Source organism: Sarcophilus harrisii, chromosome 2 (assembly GCF_902635505.1).
Source record: "Sarcophilus harrisii chromosome 2, mSarHar1.11, whole genome shotgun sequence".
Lineage (NCBI taxonomy): Eukaryota > Metazoa > Chordata > Mammalia > Dasyuromorphia > Dasyuridae > Sarcophilus > Sarcophilus harrisii.
Genome location: NC_045427.1, coordinates 204,011,575 through 204,035,806, shown reverse-complemented (window position 1 = coordinate 204,035,806; position 24,232 = coordinate 204,011,575). Strand labels below are relative to the sequence as shown.

Genomic DNA, 24,232 nt, shown 5'->3' with positions numbered 1-24,232 from the left:
CAACATAACCAATAGTGCTCTTCCAGCCACTTCTCAAAGATCTTCAATGAGAGAGAATCTGCCACCTTCCAAAGCAGCCCATGTCAATTTATCATGACATCAAGCCTGAATTTTGCTCTCTATAATTTGTATTCATTGTTCCTGATTCTGCCCTGTGAAGCCAAGCAGAACAAGTTTTATTCCTTTCCCATGACAACCCTTCATATAATCTAAAGAAAGTTATCATGCTCCTTAGTCCCCTCAAATGTTCTCTTCTCCATGCTAAACTTATCCAGTTTCTTCTAACAAATCCTCCTGTGACTTCAAGATTTGGAGTCTTGGGTCCATTTATTTTGTTTTTTCCATATTTGTCTCCCTCATAATTCAACTCTTCCCAAATTTTTCCTCAAAGGACTCAAGGTGCTTCATTATCTTGGTTTCCCTCCTCTGGATATTCTTCAGCTTATCATTTTTAAAGTTATGGTGCCTATGTTGTATATACAAAAAATTTATACTTTGTGATGACAAGAAAATGGAAATTGAGGAGATGCCCATTAATTGAATAATGGCTGAATAAGTTGTAATCCATGATTGTGATGGAATAGTGCTGTAGTATAAGAAATAATGAGTAGGATGCTTTCAGAAAAATCTGGAAGGAGTTACAAGAACTGATGCAAAGTGAAGTGAGTAGAACTATGAGAACATTGTACACAGTAACAACAATATTATATAATGATCAACTGTGAATGACTTAGTTATTCTCCACAGTACAAAGATCCAAGACAATTCTGATGGACCTATGATGAAAAATGTTATCTAACTCCAGAGAAGGAACTGATGGAATCCTAATGCAGACTAAGTATGCTGTTGTTTTTTTTTAACTTTCTTTCTTTTTCTTTTTTGACTGCTTTCTTTCATAATATAACTAATATGGAAATATTTTGCATGACTGTACATGTATGACCATTATCAAATTGTTTGCCTTCAGAAGGAAGGAGGAGGGGAAAGAAAAGTGAGAGAATCTGGTAATCAAAACTGTAAAAGAAAAATGAAGGTTACAAATTGTTTTTAGATGTAGTTGGAAAAATAAAATGTTAAAATTAAAAAATTAAAGTTATGTTGCCTAGAACTGAATATTATACTCTATCTCCAAATAGAGTCCAACTAGGATAGAATACAAAGAGATTATCACTTTATTTCTGGAAACCTACCTTTTATGGCTGCCACATTACCTCCTATTGAGCTTATAGTCTGCTCAAACCTAAAGATATTCTTTATGTATATCCTGCACTTGTGAAGTTTGTTTGTTTGTAGTCAATAGTAATACTTTATTTTTATCTTGAAATTTTTTTTTAGTTTCAACTCAATTAGGCCATCATTTGAATTCCATTTTCCAATCTATTTGCTATCCCTCCCAACTTTGTGTCACCTATAAATTTGAGAGTAGGTAAGCTCTGCCTTTACCTAAGTATTGATTTAAAAACAAAAATCTAAAACAGAAAAGCATAAATCCCTGAAGGCATTTTCCTGGAAACCTTTTAAGTTGATGGTGAGTCATTAAATAACTACCCTTTGTGTTAGGTCATTCAATCAGTTATGAATCCATTCAATTATAGTATCATCTTCTCCAGATCTCTTCATCTTTTGTAGGATAGAACTCTAGACCTGCAGTTTGGAAAACTTGAATTCAAATCCTGCTTCAAATCCTTAAGCAAATAATTTCTTTCACATTCAGTTTTTTCACCTGTAAAATGGGAATGATACTATTATCTCTATCACAGGATTACTGTGGGGACCAAATGAAACTCCATATGAAAAAGACTTGATAAACTTTAAATTATTATGCCAGTTTCCTTTGATTATTTTACCTCAATTTCCCTGAATTGTTCTTCCTGGTTGCAATATCCCCTCTTCTAACCATTAAGACTGATATAACTTAGGGCTAGCTACTCTAAGGTTATAAGCCTTACATGTTTAATCTAGATAAGGAGAAAGACGTTCTATCTTAGACATCATGATCCCAGACCTTCCCAACCCCTCATCCTGTCATTGTTCTTCTTAATCACTAAACCCTATAAAGAATCTCTGGAATCACACATTTGATACTAGATACTGTGAGACAGAATCTGATCCAGTCAATCAATTAAACTCTCCAATAAATTAAATTATTATAACTCTCTAATCCCTATCCTGATTCAGTTTCTCCAGCATTATAAAACTACTTTATAAATGCCAGATATCATTATTATTATCATAAATACTTTGATAAAATTTGAAGTAAATTATATCTACATCATGTCTCTATTCTATTAATTTAGTAATTTTGTCAAAAAAGGAATAAGGAATCCCAATAACTTGTTCTCAGTCCTCATACTTCTTAAGATTTCTACCACATTTGACACTTTGTCTTTCTTGCATTCTCTCTTACCCTAATGTGTGACATTATGGTATTCTGGTGGGAGGAGGGGAAGCTAGGTGGTTCAGTGGCTAGAGCACTAGTCCTGCAGTCAGGAAAACCCGAGTTCAAATTTGACCTCTGACACCACCAATGTGACCCTGAGCAAGTCACTTAATCCTGCCTGCCTCAGTTTCCTTCCTATAAAAATGACCTAGAGAAGAATATGATAAAACATCAGTCTCTTTGCAAGAAAATCCTAAATAACAGAGAGTTAGATGTGCATTGAAACGACTGAATGATAACAGCAACATAATATCTTATTGCCTTTCTGATGGCTCCTGTCTCCTTCACTAGTTTCTTTTCCTCAATAGGGACATTTCTGAAGGCTTGATATTAACCTGCTTCTTTTCTCTTTCAACCCTATCTCCCATTGAGTCTTCTCCCATTTTCATGATTTTAGTTATTGTCTCTATGTTAATGATTTGGAAATCTTTACCTTTAGGCCTGATCTCTCTCCTAAATTACTTAGATATCTGGATATCCTGTCACCTCAAATTAAGCATATTCAAAACATCCCCATGCTTTCTCCTTTGAATTGGCACTCCTTCCCAACTTGCCTATTTTTGTTATTGGCACCTATAGTCTTTATCCATTTGGGTGTTCCCACTTAAAAACAAATTGGTTCATCATCACAGAAACCAGTATGTGATATTTAAATGTTACCTTTGTTGGAACTGGATTCCACTGTACTTCTGCTGCATAAATGTATCTGTACTTTTTCCCATTGTAAGCATAGTTAATACGGGGCAGCTCAATCCCTAAGGAAAAAAAAAAAAGTGATTCATCAAATGAAGAATTCAAATAGATCATGGAGGAGACATCAAAAGGAAGAGGATCATTTACCTCTTCATTGGCAAATTATCTAGCCTTGTCTCTGTTATTAATAATAATAGCCCAAATATATGTAGGTCTTAATGGGTTTTTAAAAAGTGCTTTATACACCTTATATCCAGAGACGCAACAGGACATAAGTTGGAAAGGCATTGGCATTGGAATCTGAAGAGTCATTCTGAAGCCTGGCTCTGCTCTTTATGTGCACTGGCCCTGATTTCCTCATCTATAATATTATGGAGTTAGGTTAAAGGGCTCTAATGTGGTATCTAACTCTGCAAATCCTGTGAAGCAGAGATTATTATCCCCATCGAAGATAAAAATGAAGATCAGAGAGATGGAATTGATTTTCCAAATGTCAGTGGCAGAGCTAAGACTCAAGATGGTATCTTCTGATTCTACTTCTAGGCTCTTTCCATAGCACTACTCTAGCGTCTTGTAAGACTGATTTATAACTAGCCAGGGTAAACTAAAAGGAAAATGTAATTTATTTAAATTTGATATCCATAGGTAAAGAAAATCCTTTCTGTTAATTAACTTGACTACTATAGACTAATAACTTAGAAAAGATATATGTCTTTTAAGTGTATAAAATTTACACAAGACAAATTCAATATAGTTTAATGAGTATGAAATCACAACTGTATTCTTTTAGCTCTTTATCAAAAAAGGAAATTTAGATCTTTGTGATTTCACTCACACACAGACATACACTTTATATGCCTGTTGTGTTTAAATATATTTTATAAGTTAAATAAAATAAAGTTAGGCATTAAAACTAAACTGACAAGTCATTTTATGAAATACTTTTAATAAGATGTGGGGAAATACAAATGAAGGCAAGATATCAGAGAAAATCAGAAAATCCTTCAGAAGGAACTTTAAAGGGTAAATAAACTTTCCACTTGTGTTTCAAAAGAGGAACTCAAGAGTACACAAGACTATTGGGTGTAGCAGGAAAGGTTTCAGTAGGAATGGGATATTGATCTGGGGAGGAGTTGCTTTGCCATAAATTAGTAATTAAGAACTCTTTCATGTACATAACTAGATAGATACCAGCTCCTAGTTTCTCAAGCCCCTTGGGGTAAGGAGATAAAATCTTGGTTCTGATGGAGAATATTTAGACTGGATGACCTTCATGAAGCAAACCAAGAAATGTGACATGTTGTTAGGCTAGTCTCCTGCTAGGCTACTACCCTTTTATAAGCATTGGTTATGGCTCAGGTTGAAGATAATGTCCTGATTTAGAGTATAATCAAATTCTAAAAGCAGAACTACGATTCATGTGCCCTTAAGAACAGAAATAAAGCTCAGAGAGAAGGGACTTCTAGGAAACAGGAGCTTAGGAGACAGAAGGACTGGGATTTAGGGAGATGAAATGCCAGGGGACAGGGACACAAGGTGAGAAGGATAGAACTTTAAGTACGAAGGAGGACTGAGATTACCCAAAAATGGAGTAAAATTAATTGATTCTTCTAAAGAATACCAAAGCCAGGTCAGACAGAAACTATCTCAGGTACAGCAATACTTTACTAGAAGAAGGTTTGTTTTTATTGGCAAATTCAGATGTTTTGCCAAGCATGAGGCCATTGGTGACAGCATCTTTTTTTCAGTGACTTCCTGTCTTCCTGGGGAGCGGCCCTGCACCTGCCCACAGATCCGGGTGTTTGGTGCTTCCTCGTCACACAGACTGATAGTGGCTTCTTTAATCATCAACCAAAGACTTAGGAATTCCAGACCTCAAACACAATTTCACATTATTTCTGGTCTACATTCCAACCAAATTAGACTAGCAGCTATTCAATGCGTGTCATCTCTTGCCTCTGTGTATTTGGGCAGGCAGAGTCCACCATCCCTGAAATGCACTCCCTTCTCTATTAGGAGAGGCAGTGGGATACAGCACTAGTTTGGAAGTCAGAAAGACTTGAATTCAAATTCTGTCTCAAATACTGAGCAATTAACTCTCTTAACTTCAGTTTTCTTATCTATAAAATGGAGATAATAATGCCACCTATATCATAGTGTTGTTGTAAAAACCAAATAAGATAATATTTGTAAAATACTTCACAAGTACTTAAAATATTATGTAAATATGAGCTTCTATTATTATTATTCCATCGTTTAGAATTTGCATCAGCCTCAGAGAAGGCTGTTTTATCTTCTTTATCTAATATGTTTTGATCATTCAGCTTGAAATATATTTATCTTCCTATAATTTTCCCAGATATTTTATCTAATCTCTCTTTTGCCACCATCCTACTTTATAGGGTATCTCTTTGTGCTCAGTAGAATGTAAGTAATGAGCAAAGGGACTGTTTATTTTTGTCTTTATGTCTCTTGCTGCCTAGCACTGGGTTTTCCATATAACAAGTGTTTCATAAATGTCCAAGTGAATTGAAAATCCTGTCAACAGTGAACTCAGCCCATCATTCCTAGGAGCTGAACTGAAGCTTCCTTGGGAAAATATGGTCTCTAATTACTAGAGGGTTTTTAATTTTTTGTTTTTTAAATTTTGTTGAGGTGTTTAGGGACTGGTTCAAAGGGATATCTTAAGCAATCAACTTAGGCTCCTTTCATACTTTATTCAGACAAACTCTTCATTAGCTACATAGTTTTGGTCATCTACAACATTTCTAATTATAGGCAATTTTCTACAGAATAGTTCTGTGGTATTATTAATTGGTGTATTCTTAAGGAGCATTAATTAATTTTAATATTTGTCTAAGCAAAGAATAATTATGCGGGGAAAACTATGATTTCCAAACCTATGATATATTCCATAGTCACATATACTAGAAATAATTTTTGACTATAATTCAGGCTATTGCTAAATTTTATTAGCAAAAATAATTGAGGGTTAATTATTTCATTATATCTTTTCTCCCTTGTATGCACAGGAACTAATCCTGAGTATGGGAAAGGAGATAAATCTACCTGTATTTTCTTTTTTCTTTCTGTTAATTTTTACCCCCTCTTTACAAGACTATACTTCATTTAGCAGGAATATAGACTCCCTCCTCACTTCACTTTTTTATATAAAGCATGTAGTAAATGTAGAATTGCTAAATAAAAGAAAGTAAATCTAGAAAGTCTAGTATCACCTTTTTGGAACTATTCAATAGCAAAGTAACAATAATAACTTTCATTTCTTTTTTCTTTAAGAATTTACCAGATTTTGCTCATAACAATTCTTTGAGTTGAATAGGGCAAATTTTATTATGCTTATTTAACAGAGAAGGAAATAGGTTGATGAAAATGGCAGTGACATATTTAAGAAAACCTAGCTAATAAAGTAAGTGTCTGAAACAGGATATGAGTTAGGGTTCTTAGTTGAAAATTCTAGTTTTCATTCTTTTGGAGTTAAATTTATGGGAATTTTCCCCCTTTTTTTCCTTTTCTGGGAGAGGTAGTATGGTACAGTGGCAAGGGCATTCAGTTTGGAGTCTAAGCATTTGTGTTCTGGCCTAGGGCAGGTCACATCTTCCCTTTCTGAGACTGTTTCCTCATTTCTAGAATGAAAGGTTTGGACTAGTTGAACCCATTTCAAACCATATATTCCTTTTAAAATAGTGTAGCCCAACTGGGTATTAACACTATACTGAAGCAGGGTGTGTGATCAAAGTGAAGATGCTTCATGAACTTTATAAAAATCTGTCTCCCCCCCTCACAAAATACAACAGAGAAAATCCATTTACCTTCACATAGCTCTTCTGATTGGCAGTAGACTTGGTCATCTTTTTCCTTCAGAGCAGTTGCTGTTGTCGATTCAAGTTTGACTAAATTCTCACCTATTTCTGCATCCTAAAAGAGTGTATGTAATATTTCAAGCCATTTTTTTCTATTAGAATGTTTCTTTTAGATGAAATCTACATGTATAAGAATCACTTTTACTTAAAAAAAACAACAACCCACAAGTGATCCATCTTAAGTCTAGTAGTTGTTACATCTAGAATGATAGAAATTTATCTAATCTAGGTTTTTTGTTTTATATGTGGGGACACTGATGTTTTGAGAAGACAAGAAAACTCTCCTAAACTGGTTTTTGACAGATTTCCTGACTCTTACTCTTTTACCAGGAATATTAGGGATTTTTCATTAAATCATTTGAAATTTCATCACATTTGAAAGCAGCATAGTATACTGGAAAGTTCTCATTTAGAAGAGAAAATTCCTGAATTCTTGCTTTGAAACTTTACACAAGATGGTCCATCTGTGTGAGCTTCAATTCCTCATTTATAAAATAGGGACGATGATAGGTCCTGCCTCCCTGAAAGAATATTGTAAGATCAAATGAAGTATTTTTGTTTTAAAGCCAAGACAACAAACATTTATTAAGTACCTACTATGTTCCAGGCACTGGGCTGAGCTCTGGGGATACAAAAAAGGGCAAAGATAGTACCTGCTTTCAAGGATTTCATACTCTAATGAAGGAGATAAGATGCAAACAACTATGTACAAAAATGTTTTATAAATTGTAGAATTCTATGTTTTCTGTTGCTATTCTTCTATAAGCAAATCGCTGGCCTAATTCTTTAATTTTCCTGTGTTTATGTCTCCCTAGTGACTAAATACTCAGTCTTTCAGACCACTAATATGTGATTTACAGTAGCACAGGTAGGAAGGGTTGATAGAACAGAGCAAGACTGCATTTGTAAAGGGGACAAAGCAGCATGCTGTCTAGGTGCCTTTTATGGATCCATGCTGGCAGCTTTGTGGCAGCTCCTACCAGCAAGGGTAGGTGATCCTGCCACCAGTCAGGAATCATGGGTTACCAAGCAAGAGTTAATGAGTACTTGGTAGACTGGGGGAAAGGGACTAAGACAATTGAACTAAGATCTGAAGTTGACATGGCAAGTAAATGTTCCCTAAGTTCCTAGAGCTAACATTCTGTGTGGATATATACAAATCTGTTTTGTCTTTGGATTTGTTGCTTACTAGCTGATACTTCAATTATCTCTTTCCTTTCTTAGCTAAATTTCTTGAAAAAGTTGTCTACAATTTTTTGTTAGGTGGGCCATGTGTCTAGAAAGAGAGGGAAGAGATGAAATAAACTAAAATAGACAAAATATTAAAGGGAAATATGGAGGGTGTAAAACAAATTATCAGTAAGATATAGTTTTAGAAATTATATTGGCTATACTTCTGGATTAAAATTTTTTAAAAGAAAAAACTGTCTATACTCAATGCCTCCAATTCCTTTCCTCTTAATCTCTTCTAAGCCCTCTGCAATCTATCTTACATCTTCATTCAGAGTTCCTCTGTCTCCTAGTTGCATAGATTCACAACCTTAGTATCATTTTCAACTTCTCACTCTCACTTATCCCACATATTTAATCAGTAGTCAAATCTTGTATCTTCACATCTCTTGCCTATGTCCCCTTCTCTATACTCACACAGCCACCACCCTAATTCAAGCCCTTAATTACTTCTTGCCTGAACTATTTCAGTAGATTTCTAATTACATGTATTGTCCCTACTTCAAGTCTCTCCCCATTTCAAACCACTCTCCACCCATATGCCAAAATAGTTTTTTCTAAAACATAGATCTGATCACCTCAACTCCTCCCCCCACAATAAACTCAAGTACTCTCAGGATCAAATATAAATTCTTTTCTTTTAATTTTAAAACTCTTTACAATATAGTTCACTTTACCTTTTTAACCTTATTATGCATTATTGCCTTCTTGTACTCTACAATTTGGCCATATTGCCTTTCTTTTTTTTTTTTTTTTTTTTATTCCATTTTTATTTTTATTTTCTTTTTTAATTTAAAAAAATTTTTTATTATAGCTTTTTATTTACAAGTTATATGCAGGGGTAATTTTACAACATTGACAATTGCCAAATCTTTTGTTCCAATTTTTCCCTTCCTTCCCCCCATCTCCTCCCCTCGATGGCAGGTTGACCAATACATGTTAAATATGTTAAAGTAGTTTATTCCATTTTTAACTGGTATTTGAATTAAAACTAAATTTTAACTTTTTAACTTCAACCTATTTTTGCTAATTATTAGTCCTGTTTTCTGGAACCACACAGAATATATGTAAGCCCAGTGTCAGTGCCCAAAGCCATTTTGCCCATGTTCTACTTTAGATCTGGACTTGAAATGAGTGACCATCAATAGTATTTTCTTTTCTTTTCTTTCACTGGGATCTCAACGGATGGCCTCAACAGCAGGCATACTCTGGCAATAGTGACCTAGCAAACATCTTTCTGCCTCTCTCCTTCTCCCTCATTAAGACCAGCTTATTGTTCCTGTATCCAATGGGGATTTCACTGCTTTGGTGGGGACCAGGGAAAGGAAGGCTCTGTTCTTTGCCTGCCCCGAAGCTGCCTTTGAAGTTCCAGGGAGGCCCTCATTTGAATCAGCTCCATGGGGTGCAGAGAAACAGAAGAAAAGGCCCCCCGTGAATGAAGCGAAAAGCATTACATGCTGCCTAACATTCTGCAAGCTGTGAAATTCCACTGAAAACAAAACAGGGCATAATATAACACAGTAACATGGAAATTTTCATCTAGAACTTTGGCCTTGGATGTCTAAGTTGAATTTAGTACTTTGCTGGCCAAATTCTGGGAGACCAGTACATATTGCCTTTCTATTCATTGTACATACTATCCATTCTCTTATCTCTACGCCTTTATACTGATTGTTCCCCATGCTGGAATTATGCTCCTTCCTCATTTCTTCCTTTTATAATCCTGGTCTTCCTTTAAGATTCAGATCCACTGTCACTTTTATTAGGTTCCTATAGGTACCAGACATGCTGCTAGGAGGTACAAATATAAAAGTGAACAGTTCCTGCCCTCAAGGAGCTTATATTTCACAAGGGAACATTCAGAACATTCAGCAAGAGAGAAAACCTTTCCTTCAAGAATCACTTGCATCTCCTTTGCATGTATGTTGCATATATTAATCTATGTACAAGCTGTCTCCCCCATTAGAATGTAAATTCATTGAAAATAGGTATTGTTTCTTTGTATCCCCAAGGTTGACTCATAAAAATGTCTTTTTGTTGAGAAGCAATTGAGGTTAAGTGACTTGTCTAGGGTCACACAACTAGTTAGTTGTCAAGTGTCTGAGGGGGGATTTTGAACTCAGGTTCTCCTGACTTTAGGGCCAGTACTCCTACTATGTAACTAGCTATCCCAATAATAACGTCTCAATAAATAACTGTTGATTGACCTACTGTGTTCATGACAACCGTTCTTAGTGTTCTTTTAAGCTAATTTCTAAAGCCTAAGTCTGACTATGTTATTTCTCTGCTCAAGAAGCTTCAGTGGCTCCCCATTCTTTTTAGGTTACAGTACAAATTTCTCTGTTGGGCATTTAATACTTTTCAGCAAACCGGCCTCCAGGCTGCTTACACATCTCTTCCCTTCATGAACTATGTATGTTCCATCCAAATTGGTCTACATATGACATCCCATTCTCTTGCCTTTGCCAGCTGTCCCTATGCTTCAAATTCTCTCCCTCTTCATCTCTGACTCCTGGAATCCTTACCTTCTCCCTTCAGGTTTTTCCTGCTTCCCCCCAACTGTTAGTACCACCCTCCAAATCATAATGTGTGCGTATATACACACAGAGACACAGATACACACATTTCTGTATGTGCTTGTGTCTGTGAAATGTTGAATTTCCCTTGTGGAATGTAAACTCCTTGATGGCAGAGACTTTGTTTGAAATCCCTACCAGGATGTCTGGTACCTAGTAGGGGCTTAATAAATACTTACTGATTGATTGTCTTGTATAAGCTATATAATACTTCACACAAGAATCATTGTTGATCTTGGACTTTCTAACTGGCAGAGTTTTCTCTGTCATATACATTTGAAGAGTCTGAGAAAATACCAACTATAAGACTCTGATAATTCTATCCCACCTTTTCTTACTTCAACCCCTCCACTCATTATCACCTTGAAAAACTTCATTCTCTCCTAAAATCTCTCAGATTCTGGTAGAAACAAGAAGTAAGCTCCCCACAGATCTATAAATTGGATAATTATGTGTGAGCCCTTTATTTATTGCTCAATTCATTTCAATAAAAAATTGTTATTAGTTGTCCCCTGTGTGCTTCAAAGTAAGCTTCATGAACATCATCCTCACAGACCTCCAGCTGCATTTCCCAAACTTGATTTTCAAGGTGTAGGTCTACATAGTCATATTGGAAACCACAACTTGAAACCAGTCAGGCAACTTATGGGACAAAATAGGACTTTTCTACATAAGCAGTAATAAAAACAACTTGGGCTCTTTCTGATGGTAATAAGTGGTAACTGGCTTGGTCAAGCCCTAATAAACACAATAAGTCTCCTGCAGTTTTCTTAGGATAGCAATGGAAAGATCTTTTAGTAGAATTCATATGAAAAAGTGGGTTTGGTTTCCTTGGTATTTTAAACAAAACTACCAAAAAGTACCTATGTTTTTTCATTTGAAAAAACCACCATCAAATATATTGAGTTCATTTTCTTGCATTTGAGTTCAAGCAGCCCCCTGCTTGTAGTTCTCCCTTGAGGGGGATGGGAGGATCCCCCAGCAGCTGCCAGGCTCTTGGCCTACTTATAACCCCACTTCACAATGAGCTCTTCAGTAGGAGTGTAGACAAGCCAGTTCTGTGGAGTGTCTGTACATGTCTGCCCTGCCCTGCCTCTCCCCTGCTCTGCCCTGGACACCTCCACACATCCCCACGTAAACATGTTCAAGGGTGGCAAGGGTATCTGTCCTTCTACACCTTGATTCTGACCTCAGCTGGTCTGCACATTCAGGTGACCCAGGACAGTGAGTAATGTGTGTGTGTGCACATTGTCCATTTTTTCTGAGAAATGTTCCACTGTGAAAATATTTCTTCAGCAAAAGCACTAGTTAATTATTATTTTCACTAGCCCTGAAATAAGCAAGTTCCCTTTCTTTTCTCTGATCTTCACCTCAGTTTCCTGATCTATAAAATGAGAGGATTGGACTTGATGGCTTGTTAAAATCTTTCATTCTTAAATCCCATGATCCTATAAAATATTTTTGAGAGACAATGGTAGATATGTCTATCATCATTCAACCAAGATGTCTTTAGACAGAACTGAGCCACGTGAATCTTGTTTGGCAAAGTAAGGCCAAGTGCATGATTTATACATTCTATTTTAAGTTGCAGATTGAGCTATTCTTTAACAGGGAAAAAAAAAGTTGAGAAGACACGTTTATCATTAGACAAACATCATTCCAAAATGACCAAGGCAACTCTCTTTTCAGGAGTTTTTCCTCTGAACTAGAAATAACATTTTCTGTTGCATTAGTCATCATGCACAAAGGATTCATACTCTGTTATCAAGCCTCTCACTGCTTAGCTAGATTGGTCTTTGGGCAGTAGTCTAGCTCTGGCTTCATATTTGAAACCTTCCTAACTTAGTAGGACCTGTCAAGTCTTTTCCTTGGTTGACATAGCCTTCATCTTTATACCACATATAAACCTATAGGTTCACCTTCATGACACAATGAGGTATGGAAAGAGGATTTTTGTGGAGCTGGGAATTTACTTACTTTCAAAAATCCTTTTCATTAGTTTTTAGTTTTTGTTTTTTAATCACACATATTACCTTGTCCATCTGGAGAGGAATGACAAATCTCTTGAGGGTTGGTGTAGAAGTAAGTTTAGAGTTCTGCTCAAAGAATTGATTCAAGTTTGCCAAGTAGAAGAGCTGATAAAGACTGTGGTCCTTATAGGAAATGACATCAAACACGATATGATTCTCTTCTTCATAGGCATTTACATGATGGAAGACAACCATGGGATCAGCATAAAATTTGGTCTGCAGGGTCCGTTTTGTCTTTCGATCAATAATGTGAATGTAAGTCTAAAAGAAGATAGACATAAAACATTGGTCAGCAAAAGATGTGGTTTTTTCCTGATCCCATGAATCTAGGTGGCAAGTGGTGTTTGTTAAATTTCCATGAGACACCACCCCCACGCCTCCTTTTGAAGATGATCTTTGCTTTCATGCTGGATAGAGTGACTCCTTACCTATAAAAAGACACTGAGCAGAGTTTCCATTTCATTAGAGCACCCTTTCCTTGCTCCTACCCTCAGGTCACTGGAGTCACTCCACACGTTTCTTGTCCCTCTCATCTCTACATCCCAATCCCACACTTGCCATTTCCTAGCTATCAAGTGATACAGTATCATGGGGAAGGAATCCCAACCCTTTGAAAAGTCTGCTTTTGGAATTTCCTCATACGTCATTTGGACGTGTTTGCACATTGGTGTTGTGTCACATATATTTGTTTATTCTTCATGTTTTTACTTTGTACCAGCCTCCTTGCCTGATTGTCCTAGATTAACCAAAACCCTGAGATAGGAGAAGTAGTATTTTTGTTTTCTCACAGGCTAATTCTAGATTCTCCTTCCCATTGCCCTCTTCTTTTCCACTTCCCCTTTTCTTCCCCATTTTCTTGTTTTTCTCTTCCCTTTTCTGTCTCTGTCTTCAAAATCAAGAAATGCACAGGGGTGTGTGTGTGTGTAGTTGGAAGGGGGGTCAGGCTGGGGAGAGTATGGTTAAATTTGTCAGTAGCTATGATGGGAAATGGTTTCAGTTCCTTTTCTCCTCCATGTCATGACCTCATGATTTGGGTTTGCCCATGTAATTTGAGAAACACTTCTCTTCTTTTATATAAATTTGGCCTTTAGGTCCCCTCTGCTGTTCTCTGTTTTACATGGACCCTTAAGCTGAGTAGCTTCTACCCTTTTCTACGAGAAGCTGATTCAACAATCATTTATTATTAATAATAAATGCTTGTTGAAATGGATTGAATGGCAGAGTGCTGCAATCAGATGCGAATGGCACGATTTCTGCCTTCAGGAAACTTACATTCACCTCTTATGTGTGAAGACAGAAATCAGGGAAGAAAAAAGGCCCACATTCCAACTCCCCATTCTCTCCTGAGGCTGGTGGAAGGGAAGGGCCAAAACCTTCAGGGGACTCTACTTGGTAAACATCTGCTGTGGTCACATCCATATCTGACTCAGCCTCTTTTCTTCCCAACTCCAGCCACCTGGTCTGTCAGAGCAGAGGCCTGGGTGGAAGGGACCAGTGGGTAGGCTAGAATGTGGTGGGAAAGCGGAAGTGGCAAGGGATAGAAGGAAGGAGCAAGCACATTAATTAAGTGCCTGCTCTGTGCCAAGTACTTTACATATGTGATCTCATTTGGTTCTCACAACAACCCTGGGAAGTGGGTGCTATTATTATCACTATTTTACAGATGAGGAAACTGAGGCAGACAGCAGTTAACCCAGGGTTACTCAGCTAGGAAATGTCTGAATCTGGATTTGAATTCAGGTCTTCCTTATTCCTGGCCCAGTGTTCTATTGACTCTATTGATTTGCTGGCTTGGCTGCCAGGCTTGCCAATGTCCCACCAGCAGGTGCCCATGATCACAGAATGTGATTTACCTTGTCTTCTTCGTGGAAGGTAAGGCAAGAAGCCCAGTTTGTGCCTCGAATGTAGGCAGTGGCCATCTTTAAAATATCCAACTTAAAGGGCTGCTCTAGGAAAATGATGTAGTTTTCAGTAATTCCAAAACTGTGGTAGTAGCTTGGGTTGAGAAGAGAGCGAGATGGGATGGAACAGATGACTTCCAAGTGTTTTAAGTTATTTTTCTTCTTTTTTTTCTCTAAAGAAAAATTCCCAAAATGTCAGTCCACATTCATAGCATATTCATACCTAATTAGAACACTAACATAAAGTTACATGGGATATTTGTATTCCATTATCTCCATCATAAAAGAAATTAGGCTGAGAATCCTAATACTTCTGCCACAAATAGAACCACAGAATTTCAGAAGAAATTTAAGAAGTTTCTTCCCCTTCTGATCCTTGATTCCTTCTGTAAAACGAGGGTGTTAGACTATGAATTACTAAGGTCCCTTCCCAGTTTACAACCCATGATTCCAAGTATGTGCAGTATTTTTTCAGATCTAGTCAGATAAAGTCACAACTCAACCCACTCCTAGGGAAGACCAGGAGACATCCCTGCAAGGAAGCCTTAGATTTGACACAGAAAATGTTTGTACTTGGCCCTGGCCCTATAGCAACGAAACTAGCAGATATGTGCAAATGACCTGACAGAAGGGGGGAGGGTAGTTATTAAGATGGTTTCTGTGGTAAGTGATGAAGGGGCCTCTGAGCTCCCTTATGCACTCTCAGGGAGCCTGCTACTACATAATCAGGAGTCAGGTTTCAGGCAGTGATTAAGGCATGTTTAATCATACCCAAGTGTAGGTAAAAAGTAGGGGTAGGGTTGGGGACAATTGAGTCAAAGACTTTTCTTCCTTTCGTACCCAGATGTTGGTTTCAGAACTTTCCCTACTCTCATGATCCTTGCATAGAATCATAAGATTTAGAGTCACCTACTTGAGGAGAATTAGGTCTGATATATCAGAGAATCTCAGAATCACAGGGTTAAAGGAGATCTCTGAGATCGCTAAGGCCAAAACAAAAAGAGGAAAAGAAATCCCTGTTATTAGAAAAGGAAAATAAAAGATTCTGAGTGTCACATGTCAATAAAATCCTCAGAAAAGAATCCTAGGGCAGGTTTTTCATTCTGATCATTGGTGATGGAAGAGAAGATACTTAACAGGAATCCATACCTGGTATTGTGGGAGGTATCTTAAACACCAAATATTTAGTTTTTCCCTTGTCAACGATGGATGTGCCCAAGTTGAGGACATTCCCTTGAGCATCATAGTGAGGATGAGAAGTTGCCACATTTATGTTTGCATAATTACGGTAATCAACCTGCAAAATACCATACAACATATTGGTCAACAAAATGAACATTCATATGCAACCTGGGTCAAATGACCTCCTGGAGAATACAAATAAGCTCATATAGCAAAGCCCTAATAAACCAGAAGAGGCTCAAAATGGACATTTCTCCTGCCACTCAACATCAGTTTTATAAAGACTGAAAAACAGGTCACTTCTTGTTTTCTATTTTCAATGATCTGATTGGTTCAAGAATAGAGGCAAGCAATTCACTGGCTCAGCAACTGCCTGGGGATTTGAGGATTAACATGTTGATCCCAACTCAACTGGGTTTTGTGATTCTGGGTTAGCTCCTTATTCCTGCCAATAGAGTTTCCTGGAGGCATAAATCTTTAAATTCTTCTCATAGGCTGACAGAGAGAGGAATAAGGTTGCCAAGTTCTTTCAGATGTCAGTTCAGTAAAATAGTTGAATCACATACGCTGCTGCCCCTGCTGGAAGGCCCCGGATTGATGACTATGGAGCAGAAGAGATGGAAGTAGAATGTCTCCACTCCCTGCCAATTATAGCTGCTTACCAAGATCACAAGACCCTCCCAAAGGGAAGACACCATTCTTTAATTTAGGATCAATGACTTAAGAGTTCATCCCTCTCGTTTCACTAATGAGAAAACTGAGGCTTAAACAGTCTAAGTAACTTGTTCCATAGTCTAGAAATTGCTTTAAAAAAAAAAAAAAAGCTAGAAAATGTGATATTTTTAGATTTAAACCCAGTAGTCTAGAAATTGCTTAAAAAAAAAAAAAGCTAGAAAATGTGATATTTTTAGATTTAAACCAGTAGTGTAGAAATTGCTTAAAAAAAAAAAAAAGCTAGAAAATGTGATATTTTTAGATTTAAACCCAGGACTTCTTGACTGCAAATCTACAGAAGGGGAACATGACATCACAACTGTAAAAACCACTCCCTTTAGAGAACCTTCCAGGTACATTGTAGAAGCCTCAGAGTTTGGAGCTGGTCCTGGAGAAAATGATGAAGCATTTGTCTATGGCCAGAGAAACTATGTGACTACTGTTATACTGGCTAGAGAAAGTTAGTTTGGCTTCCCTACCACACTCATGCTCTTTATTCATATTTATAGACTTTCAGAGCTGGAAGAAAGCTTGGAAATCATCTTGTCTAACCCCTTCTTTTGATAAAGGAAGAACTGAAGTTCAAAGAATACTTTGATTTGACCAAGATTCTTCTGGAAGTTAGTGGCAGAACCAGTTTGAGATCTCAGGTGTCCTGTGTTTTGTTTCCTGGCCACATGCTTTTTTCATTGTAGCTTATTCCAACAGACTAGACCAATGCCTTCAGGACATAGGCATCTGGAAACCAGGCTGCAGGTTCTATGGAATCACATTCTCTGAGGTTATGGTCAGCCTCTTCACATCCAAGGAACATCAGTCAGAATTTTTTTTTTTTTTTTTATTGAATTAGGGTCTTCAGAGCAAACACAAGCATTGATGCTAATTTGAAATTCACAAATACCTTCTCCAAGGTATCCAGAGTTTCTGGATTGATTTTCCTAATATAATTTGTCTCTGTAGTAGCATAGAAGTCCTCCCCACATTTCATGATATTGATGAGGCAATTATCGGTGAAGTCTGGAATAGTGTGGGATAGGTAGGAAAAAGCTCTGGAAAGAGAAAGAAGAAATAATTTCATTCTACCCTGTTCTACTTTAACCATTTAGCACAGAGAAGAAATTTCAGAGTCTACTGTAGGAAGAGTATTTTCCTGGGACATTTTCCTACCTAGCAGTCTGGTCTGATGGGTGGGTGCTATCAAAGTACTTAGAAATCATGGGATTCTACTCTCTACTGATTGTAGAAAGACAATATGGCATGGTAGAAAGCATATAGGATTTAGAACCAAACACTTATTAGAGTTGGAAGGAACTTTAGTAGCCATCTAGTCCCATGCTCATCTTTCTGATGGGATACAGCTTCTATATCTACTGATATAGCAGTAATTCTGACCTTGGAGTGCTATTGTTCTAACAATCTGTCTGTGATTCTAAAATCTCCCAGTTTTAGGAATACTGTAGTATAATCCTTTAAACATTGCTGACTATCAGATAAGAAGTCTGTTGGTCAGTGATAACTAAGTTCCTGAGGCAATACTGAATACACCATCCCACAAACCTACTGGTAAGCCATAAAATTAGCAAATAAGTAACATGAAGCTCTGGTCTCTAACTTTTTCTATAAATTTATTTTCTTGCTCCTAGTTCTTTGTTAAATTCTTTTGGAACTTTTGGAGCCTCCTTCAATTGGCGCTACAATTGTGGGATCTTTCCCCTTCCCCCTTGCCATGTGATATCTCCTCTAACTCCACTGTACTTCCCAACCTCAATTCTCCTCCTTATATCTAACTAACTCTTTTAAGGTGCTAAGTCCCTTTCAGCATTTAGCCTGCCAATTAAGGGCCTGCCCCAACCTCATGGGGTGCTCCCTTTCTACTGAGTAGTTGTGAGTTCCCCTGAGGAACTTGTCTTTCATATGCTCTCCCACTCTATTTCAGATTGACCATTCCCGGGGTCAATTGTATCCCTTCATTTTGTCTGAAACCTATTTCCCTAAATAAGTCTACCTTTTGCCAAAGAGAATGGTCATTGTCAATTCTTTCCATGACTAAACCCTGACTTTTGGTGCCTGCTATCATTTGGTGCCTAACTCCACATTATAGACCTATCAATCAATTCTACAGGTCATGAAGCTGCATCCTGGAGTGTGGAAATGATTAGGATTTAACCTTTGCCTTTGGTCTCCAAACCCAGGATTCTTTATTTATTATGAGTCAGAGGAATTGGATTTGAATCCTAGATCTGGAAGGGCACAGCCTTACCATTCTTGAACTTTAGTTTCCTCCTATATAAAATGACGGACTTGAAGATTATAGCTCTGTGATGTGAGGACAATGAGTTCTGTGTGTTTTTTTTGGCTCTTAATCCCTCTGCTAGTGGGGATTGTAATATAAATCACCTAATCATGGGAGGTAGTTTGGTAAATTTGAAAGAATAATGACTAAAATCAGAAGACTGGATTTTAAATTGATCATTGCCACTTATCATTTGTTTGGCTTTGAGTATTTCTTCAACTCTGGGCTGGGTTATACTAGATTAGCCAATTGTTGCTTCCACCTATAGATCATACATCTAATACTCTTCAACCCAATGCGACAAAAATTCTTTAAGCACTTACAAAGTCAAAAACTGTCAGAGACAAAAGCAACAAAAAAGCCCTCAAAACTACTGGGGGAGAGGGAGGTAAAGAGACAGAGCAAGAGAGGATACAATATACACATAAGCAAGGAAATACAAAGTAAATTCATGAGAGAAAGAATGCTAATTACATTAAATAAGAAAACCGTTTTGGTAAGAGGTACCCCAAGCTGCTCTTTGAAGAAAACTAAGGGTTCCATAAAATGAAGTAAGTAAGAAATTCAGGCATGGGGCATTGCATGTGTAAAGAGATACTGGTAGGAAATGGAACAGCTTGCTGCCATTGACTAGAATGAAGAGGGAATGTAGGGTAATAATACTGAGTAGGACTAGAAAGTTGGTGGGATCCCTATATTGTGGAGGGCTCTAAATTTCAGATTGAACAGTTTGTTTATCTTCAGGATATTAAGTATGGGCATTGTTGAGTAGGGGTTTGAAATGGTCAGATCTTTGTTTTTAAAAAGACATCTGTGTAGTCTAAATTAAAGATTGTTTCTGTTTAGTCATTTCAGTCATGTCCAATTCTTTGTGATCTCATTTGGGATTTTCTTGGCAAAGTTACTGGAGGGATTTGCCATTTACTTCTTTCACATATGAAGAAACAAAGCAAACAGGATTAAGTCATATAGCCCGGGGTCACACATCTGGTAAGTGTCTAAGGCCAGATTTGAACTCAGGAAAATGAGTCTGACTCAAGATCTAGCACTCTTTCCACTATGCCATCTAGCTGCCCTAAATTAAAAATAGGAAAAACTAACAGGAGAGAGAATTGGGTATTCATTGCAATAGTCCGGGGCAAAGTGATGAGAGCCTATATTAGGGGAGAAAAGGATAAATTCAAGAAATATTGTGGATGAAGACTCAACAATAACAACTAACATATGTATAACACAAAGATTTACAAAGCACTTTACAAATAGTATCTTATTGTACACTCACAACAACTCTGTCAAAGTAGGAACTATTATCTCTGTTTTACAGATTTTCATCTGAATTGCTCCAGCTGAAACAGAAGTTAAATGATTTGCTCAAGATCACATAGCTAGTTAAGAGTCAGGATTTGAATTCATGTTTTCCCTACTCTAGTAAAGCGTCCTATCCATTATACCACCTACTGCCTCCAAACATTTGGCAATTAATTGGATGTGGGGAGTGAAATAGTCAAGGGTGACTCCAACATTTTGAAGCAGGATGATTGAAGGATGATAGTACCATTAACAGAAATAGAGAGCTGGAGTAAGGATGAACTGAGGGGGAAATAAAGCATGTTCTCTTTTGGACATATTGAGTTTTAACTATGGGACATGAAGATGGAGATATGTAACTGTCAATTGATGATATGAAACTGGAGTTCAGGAAAGAGATGGGGGCTAGAAATATAGATCTGATAGAGATGAGTTCACCAAAGGAGAACATACAGAAACTGAAGAGAGGAGGGGCCAGGACAGAGCTTAGTGGGAGGAAAGAGTAGGAAGATCCAGCAAAGGTGATTGAGAAGGAATAGGAAGTCACATGGGAGAAGAATCCAAAGAGAACAGTGATAGAGAAATCAACAGAGGGAAGTGTCCAGGAGGAGGGAATAATCAATAGATTGAAAGGTTACAGAGAGGTCAATCATAATAAGAAGAGAGGAAAATGATTGTATTTAGACATTGTTAACCTTGGAGAGAGCAGTTTCAACTGAATGATGAGATAGAAAGTGAATTATAAGAGATTACAAAATAACATGTGAGTAAATGAGAACAATGAGTATAGACTATCCTTTCTGGTAATTTGGCTATGAAAGAGAGAGAAGATAAAAGATTGGCAGGCTTAAATCAATGGATTTTTTTTTAAGGATGGAAAATATCTGAGCCTATAGAGAAGAGAGATGGGGACAAGAGAAAGAGAGGTAATAATTGAAGCTCCTGGAGGAGATTGGTATAACTAGGATCAAGAGTACAAGAGTAGTTGGTCTTGGTAAGAAAAAAGGTCATCTCTTAAATAGATTGGAGGAACGACAGAATAAGGGATGATGAAAAAGGGTTTTGAAATGTGAAGTAGGAGAGAATAAACAGATGAATTCTCTTTTTCTAGTAAATAAGGAAGTGAGATTCTCTGTATTAGGTTATACTACCCAATAGTTATAGATTAAGGACAATGCCTAAGTGAAGGGGCAGGTCAATTCTCCCAGAGCCCCCATAGCTGTGAATCATAAACTTGAAGGAATTGCAAAGCAGCCTTTACAAACATAGGTATTCCTTGTGGATTGGGAATGAAATAAATTGAAGGCAGAGGGAAGAGGAGAGAGATCAGAGAACGCAACTGCCTCTCAGTCTTCTTATATCCTCCCCCTCCCCCTTCCTCTTTCTTCTCCTCCCTCTCCTGCTCCCCCTCCTCTTCCTCTCCTCTTCCTACTCTCCCCCTCCTTCTCCTCCTCTCTCCTTCTCCTCCTCCTCTTCCCTCCTTCCCTCCTCCCACATGAAGAGATCCATTCTACAAGTCTGAGTTAGACCTCCAGCAGCCACTGGCAGGTGGTTCCCTTATCACAACAGTTCTATTGTTATTTAGTTATACAGTATGCCTGAGAGCCTTGTGATTGGAAGTGTGGGAAAGATATTGAGACAAGACCCATTGTAGCACTTACCTCTTGGCAGAGTTGTGCCAACTGTTGCCCATCCTAACTCTACTCTTTATTACCTGTATAACTATTTAGAAGTCACTTTACTCTGAATCTCTAATTCTTTCAATTTTTTCCACTCCTGACCCCCTTTTGCCTGAGAAATTATGAGAGATTGCCCGAGAGATTATGCAATCCCAGGTACACAAGGCATATAAATAGCTATATTTGTATACAAATATTTACATAATATCAAACATTTACTGATAATAAATCATAATTTTTCAACCCCATACATTCAGTTATAACACCTCCTATATAGTCATGGCCCACAGTTTAACAAGCTTTGATTCATAATATGAATAGCATGGAAAGATTACTTTATTTGGAGTCAGAGGATCCAGGTTACTTCCTATGTGGGTAAGTATGTGCAAGTCAACACTCTTTCATCAAGCCTTGGTTTCCTCATATTTAAAGTAAAGGGGATAGAACAAAGTGATATTTCTAAACTCTATAAATCTATGTTCCCTGGATGCTCAAGCTCATATAGAGACATCATAGTAACCTCAACATAAATATTTGAACTGACTATTCTCTAGTATCCTTATTGGCAGATCCAAGTTTGATAGGTAAGAATTTATCCCATGCTTAAAGGGATCCATGGCAGCAAATCTAAAAGATTCCTGTGATAGAATGGTTTTAATGGATGATGTAGATAGAGGAAGGACAGAAGATTTACATAGCAGAGGAGCAAAAAAGAAAAATGAAGTTGTTTTCATAGGGAGAACTGAAGGTAGATAATTTAAAACAGGTAGTTACTTGGAAAATATATTTTTGCAAGGATCTGGATAAGCCATAGTTCCAAATTCTGATATCACAATCCTGTTGGCTTCAATATTGGAATTGTATGTGTCACTTCGGAGGTATTTACTTCGGTAATGAACTTCACCTGGAACAGAAGCAACAGAATCTTCTCAGACCCAGATTGTTTTTAGTGCCTCAGAATTTGTTATTTCCTTTCCTTCATGTCTTAGGCCAATGTACCAAGATATGTTCATCTTTGTGTCCTCAGAGCCTAGAATAATAATAATAGCTAACATTTATATAGTGCCTACTAAGTATCAGGCAACGGGTGCCTAGAGCACTTTTTAGAGGCATAAAGAAAACATTTTTAAAAAATTAATAGGGTTTTTTATTTTTCAGGGAACTCTTTTTAGAAAGCACTTGAAGACCTTCTCTTAAGCCCTTCTCCCATTAGTATAAATAGCATCATTACTGAATTAGCAAGTAATATGTTACACAAAAATTATCTCATGGGACAACTAGATGGTGCAGTGGATTGAACGCTGGTCCTGAAGTCAGGAGGACCTGAGTCCAAATTCAGCCTCAGACATTTAACATTTGCTAATCGTGTGACCCTGGGCAAGTTATTTAACCTGATTGCTTGACAAAAAACCCAAAATTCAAATATTATCTCACTTAATCCTTACAACCACCTTGGGACTAGAAGATTATAAGAATAGTTGCAATTGTTATTCCCATTGTACAGATGAAGAAATTAACATGGATAGAGATTAAATGACTCCCGAATCTCACAAAGATAGTAAGTGCTTGAGGTCATATTTGAAAGCAGGCCTTCCAGACTTTAGATAGAGATAGGTTCTCTATCCACTGTGCCTAACTAGCTACCTCTAAGAAAGGTTCTGCGTGTAATAGGCATTTTAATAAATGTTGAATCAGACTAAATTCAATGCTACTCTTACAGTTTTATATTCAATTAGTCTTCTACACACACTCCATGCTCCAGCTAATCTAGAATATGTTTTGTCCCCAGAACACACCTCCTGCCTTTGTTCCCCTGCAAGCTTCGAAGTCTGGAATTCCCACCCCAACCTGGAAGAACAAAAGGTCAAGAATATCAAGGAATTAGTGAAAAAAAAAATGCAAAGGCAGGTAGCCTAGCTATAGCACACTTAAAATTATATTATAAAGTAGCAATCATTAAAACTTTGGTACTGGCTAAGAAATAAAGTAATGGATCAGTGGAATAGGTTAGGTACATTATACAATAGTCAATGACTATAGTAATCTAGTGTTTGATAAACTTAAAGATTCCAGCTTCTGAGATAAGGACACACTATTTGACAAAAATTGCTGGGAAAATTGGAAAATAGAATGGCAGAATCTAGGCATTGATAAAGATCTAATACTTTATACCAACATTAGGTAGAAATGGGTTCATGATTTAAACATAAACGGTGATACTGTAAGCAAATTAGGAGAGCAAGGGATAGTTTATTTCTCAGAGCTATGAGGAAGGGAGGCGTTTATGGTCAAAGAAGAACTAGAA

The 24,232-nt window shown here is 37.3% G+C and overlaps 1 protein-coding gene and 1 long non-coding RNA gene across 2 annotated transcripts in view; one reads left to right on the top strand and one right to left on the bottom strand.

Annotated features, from left to right (window-relative positions):
- The window catches only part of BCO1 (beta-carotene oxygenase 1), a 41,620-nt gene that overhangs the window by 8,648 nt on the left and 8,740 nt on the right, over positions 1-24,232 (bottom strand). Inside the window, exons 3-9 of the mRNA XM_003757855.3 lie at positions 22,702-22,831; positions 17,549-17,696; positions 15,901-16,048; positions 14,704-14,924; positions 12,854-13,111; positions 6,964-7,069; positions 3,101-3,195 (exon numbers count right to left, since the gene is read on the bottom strand). Coding sequence (XP_003757903.1) covers positions 3,101-3,195; positions 6,964-7,069; positions 12,854-13,111; positions 14,704-14,924; positions 15,901-16,048; positions 17,549-17,696; positions 22,702-22,831 — 1,106 coding nt within the window. The remainder of the gene's footprint in view (positions 1-3,100; positions 3,196-6,963; positions 7,070-12,853; positions 13,112-14,703; positions 14,925-15,900; positions 16,049-17,548; positions 17,697-22,701; positions 22,832-24,232) is intronic.
- On the top strand, positions 748-23,825 carry LOC116421491. Its single transcript, XR_004231865.1, has 3 exons — positions 748-838; positions 13,020-13,105; positions 23,717-23,825. It is a non-coding gene; the product is annotated as an uncharacterized LOC116421491 (long non-coding RNA).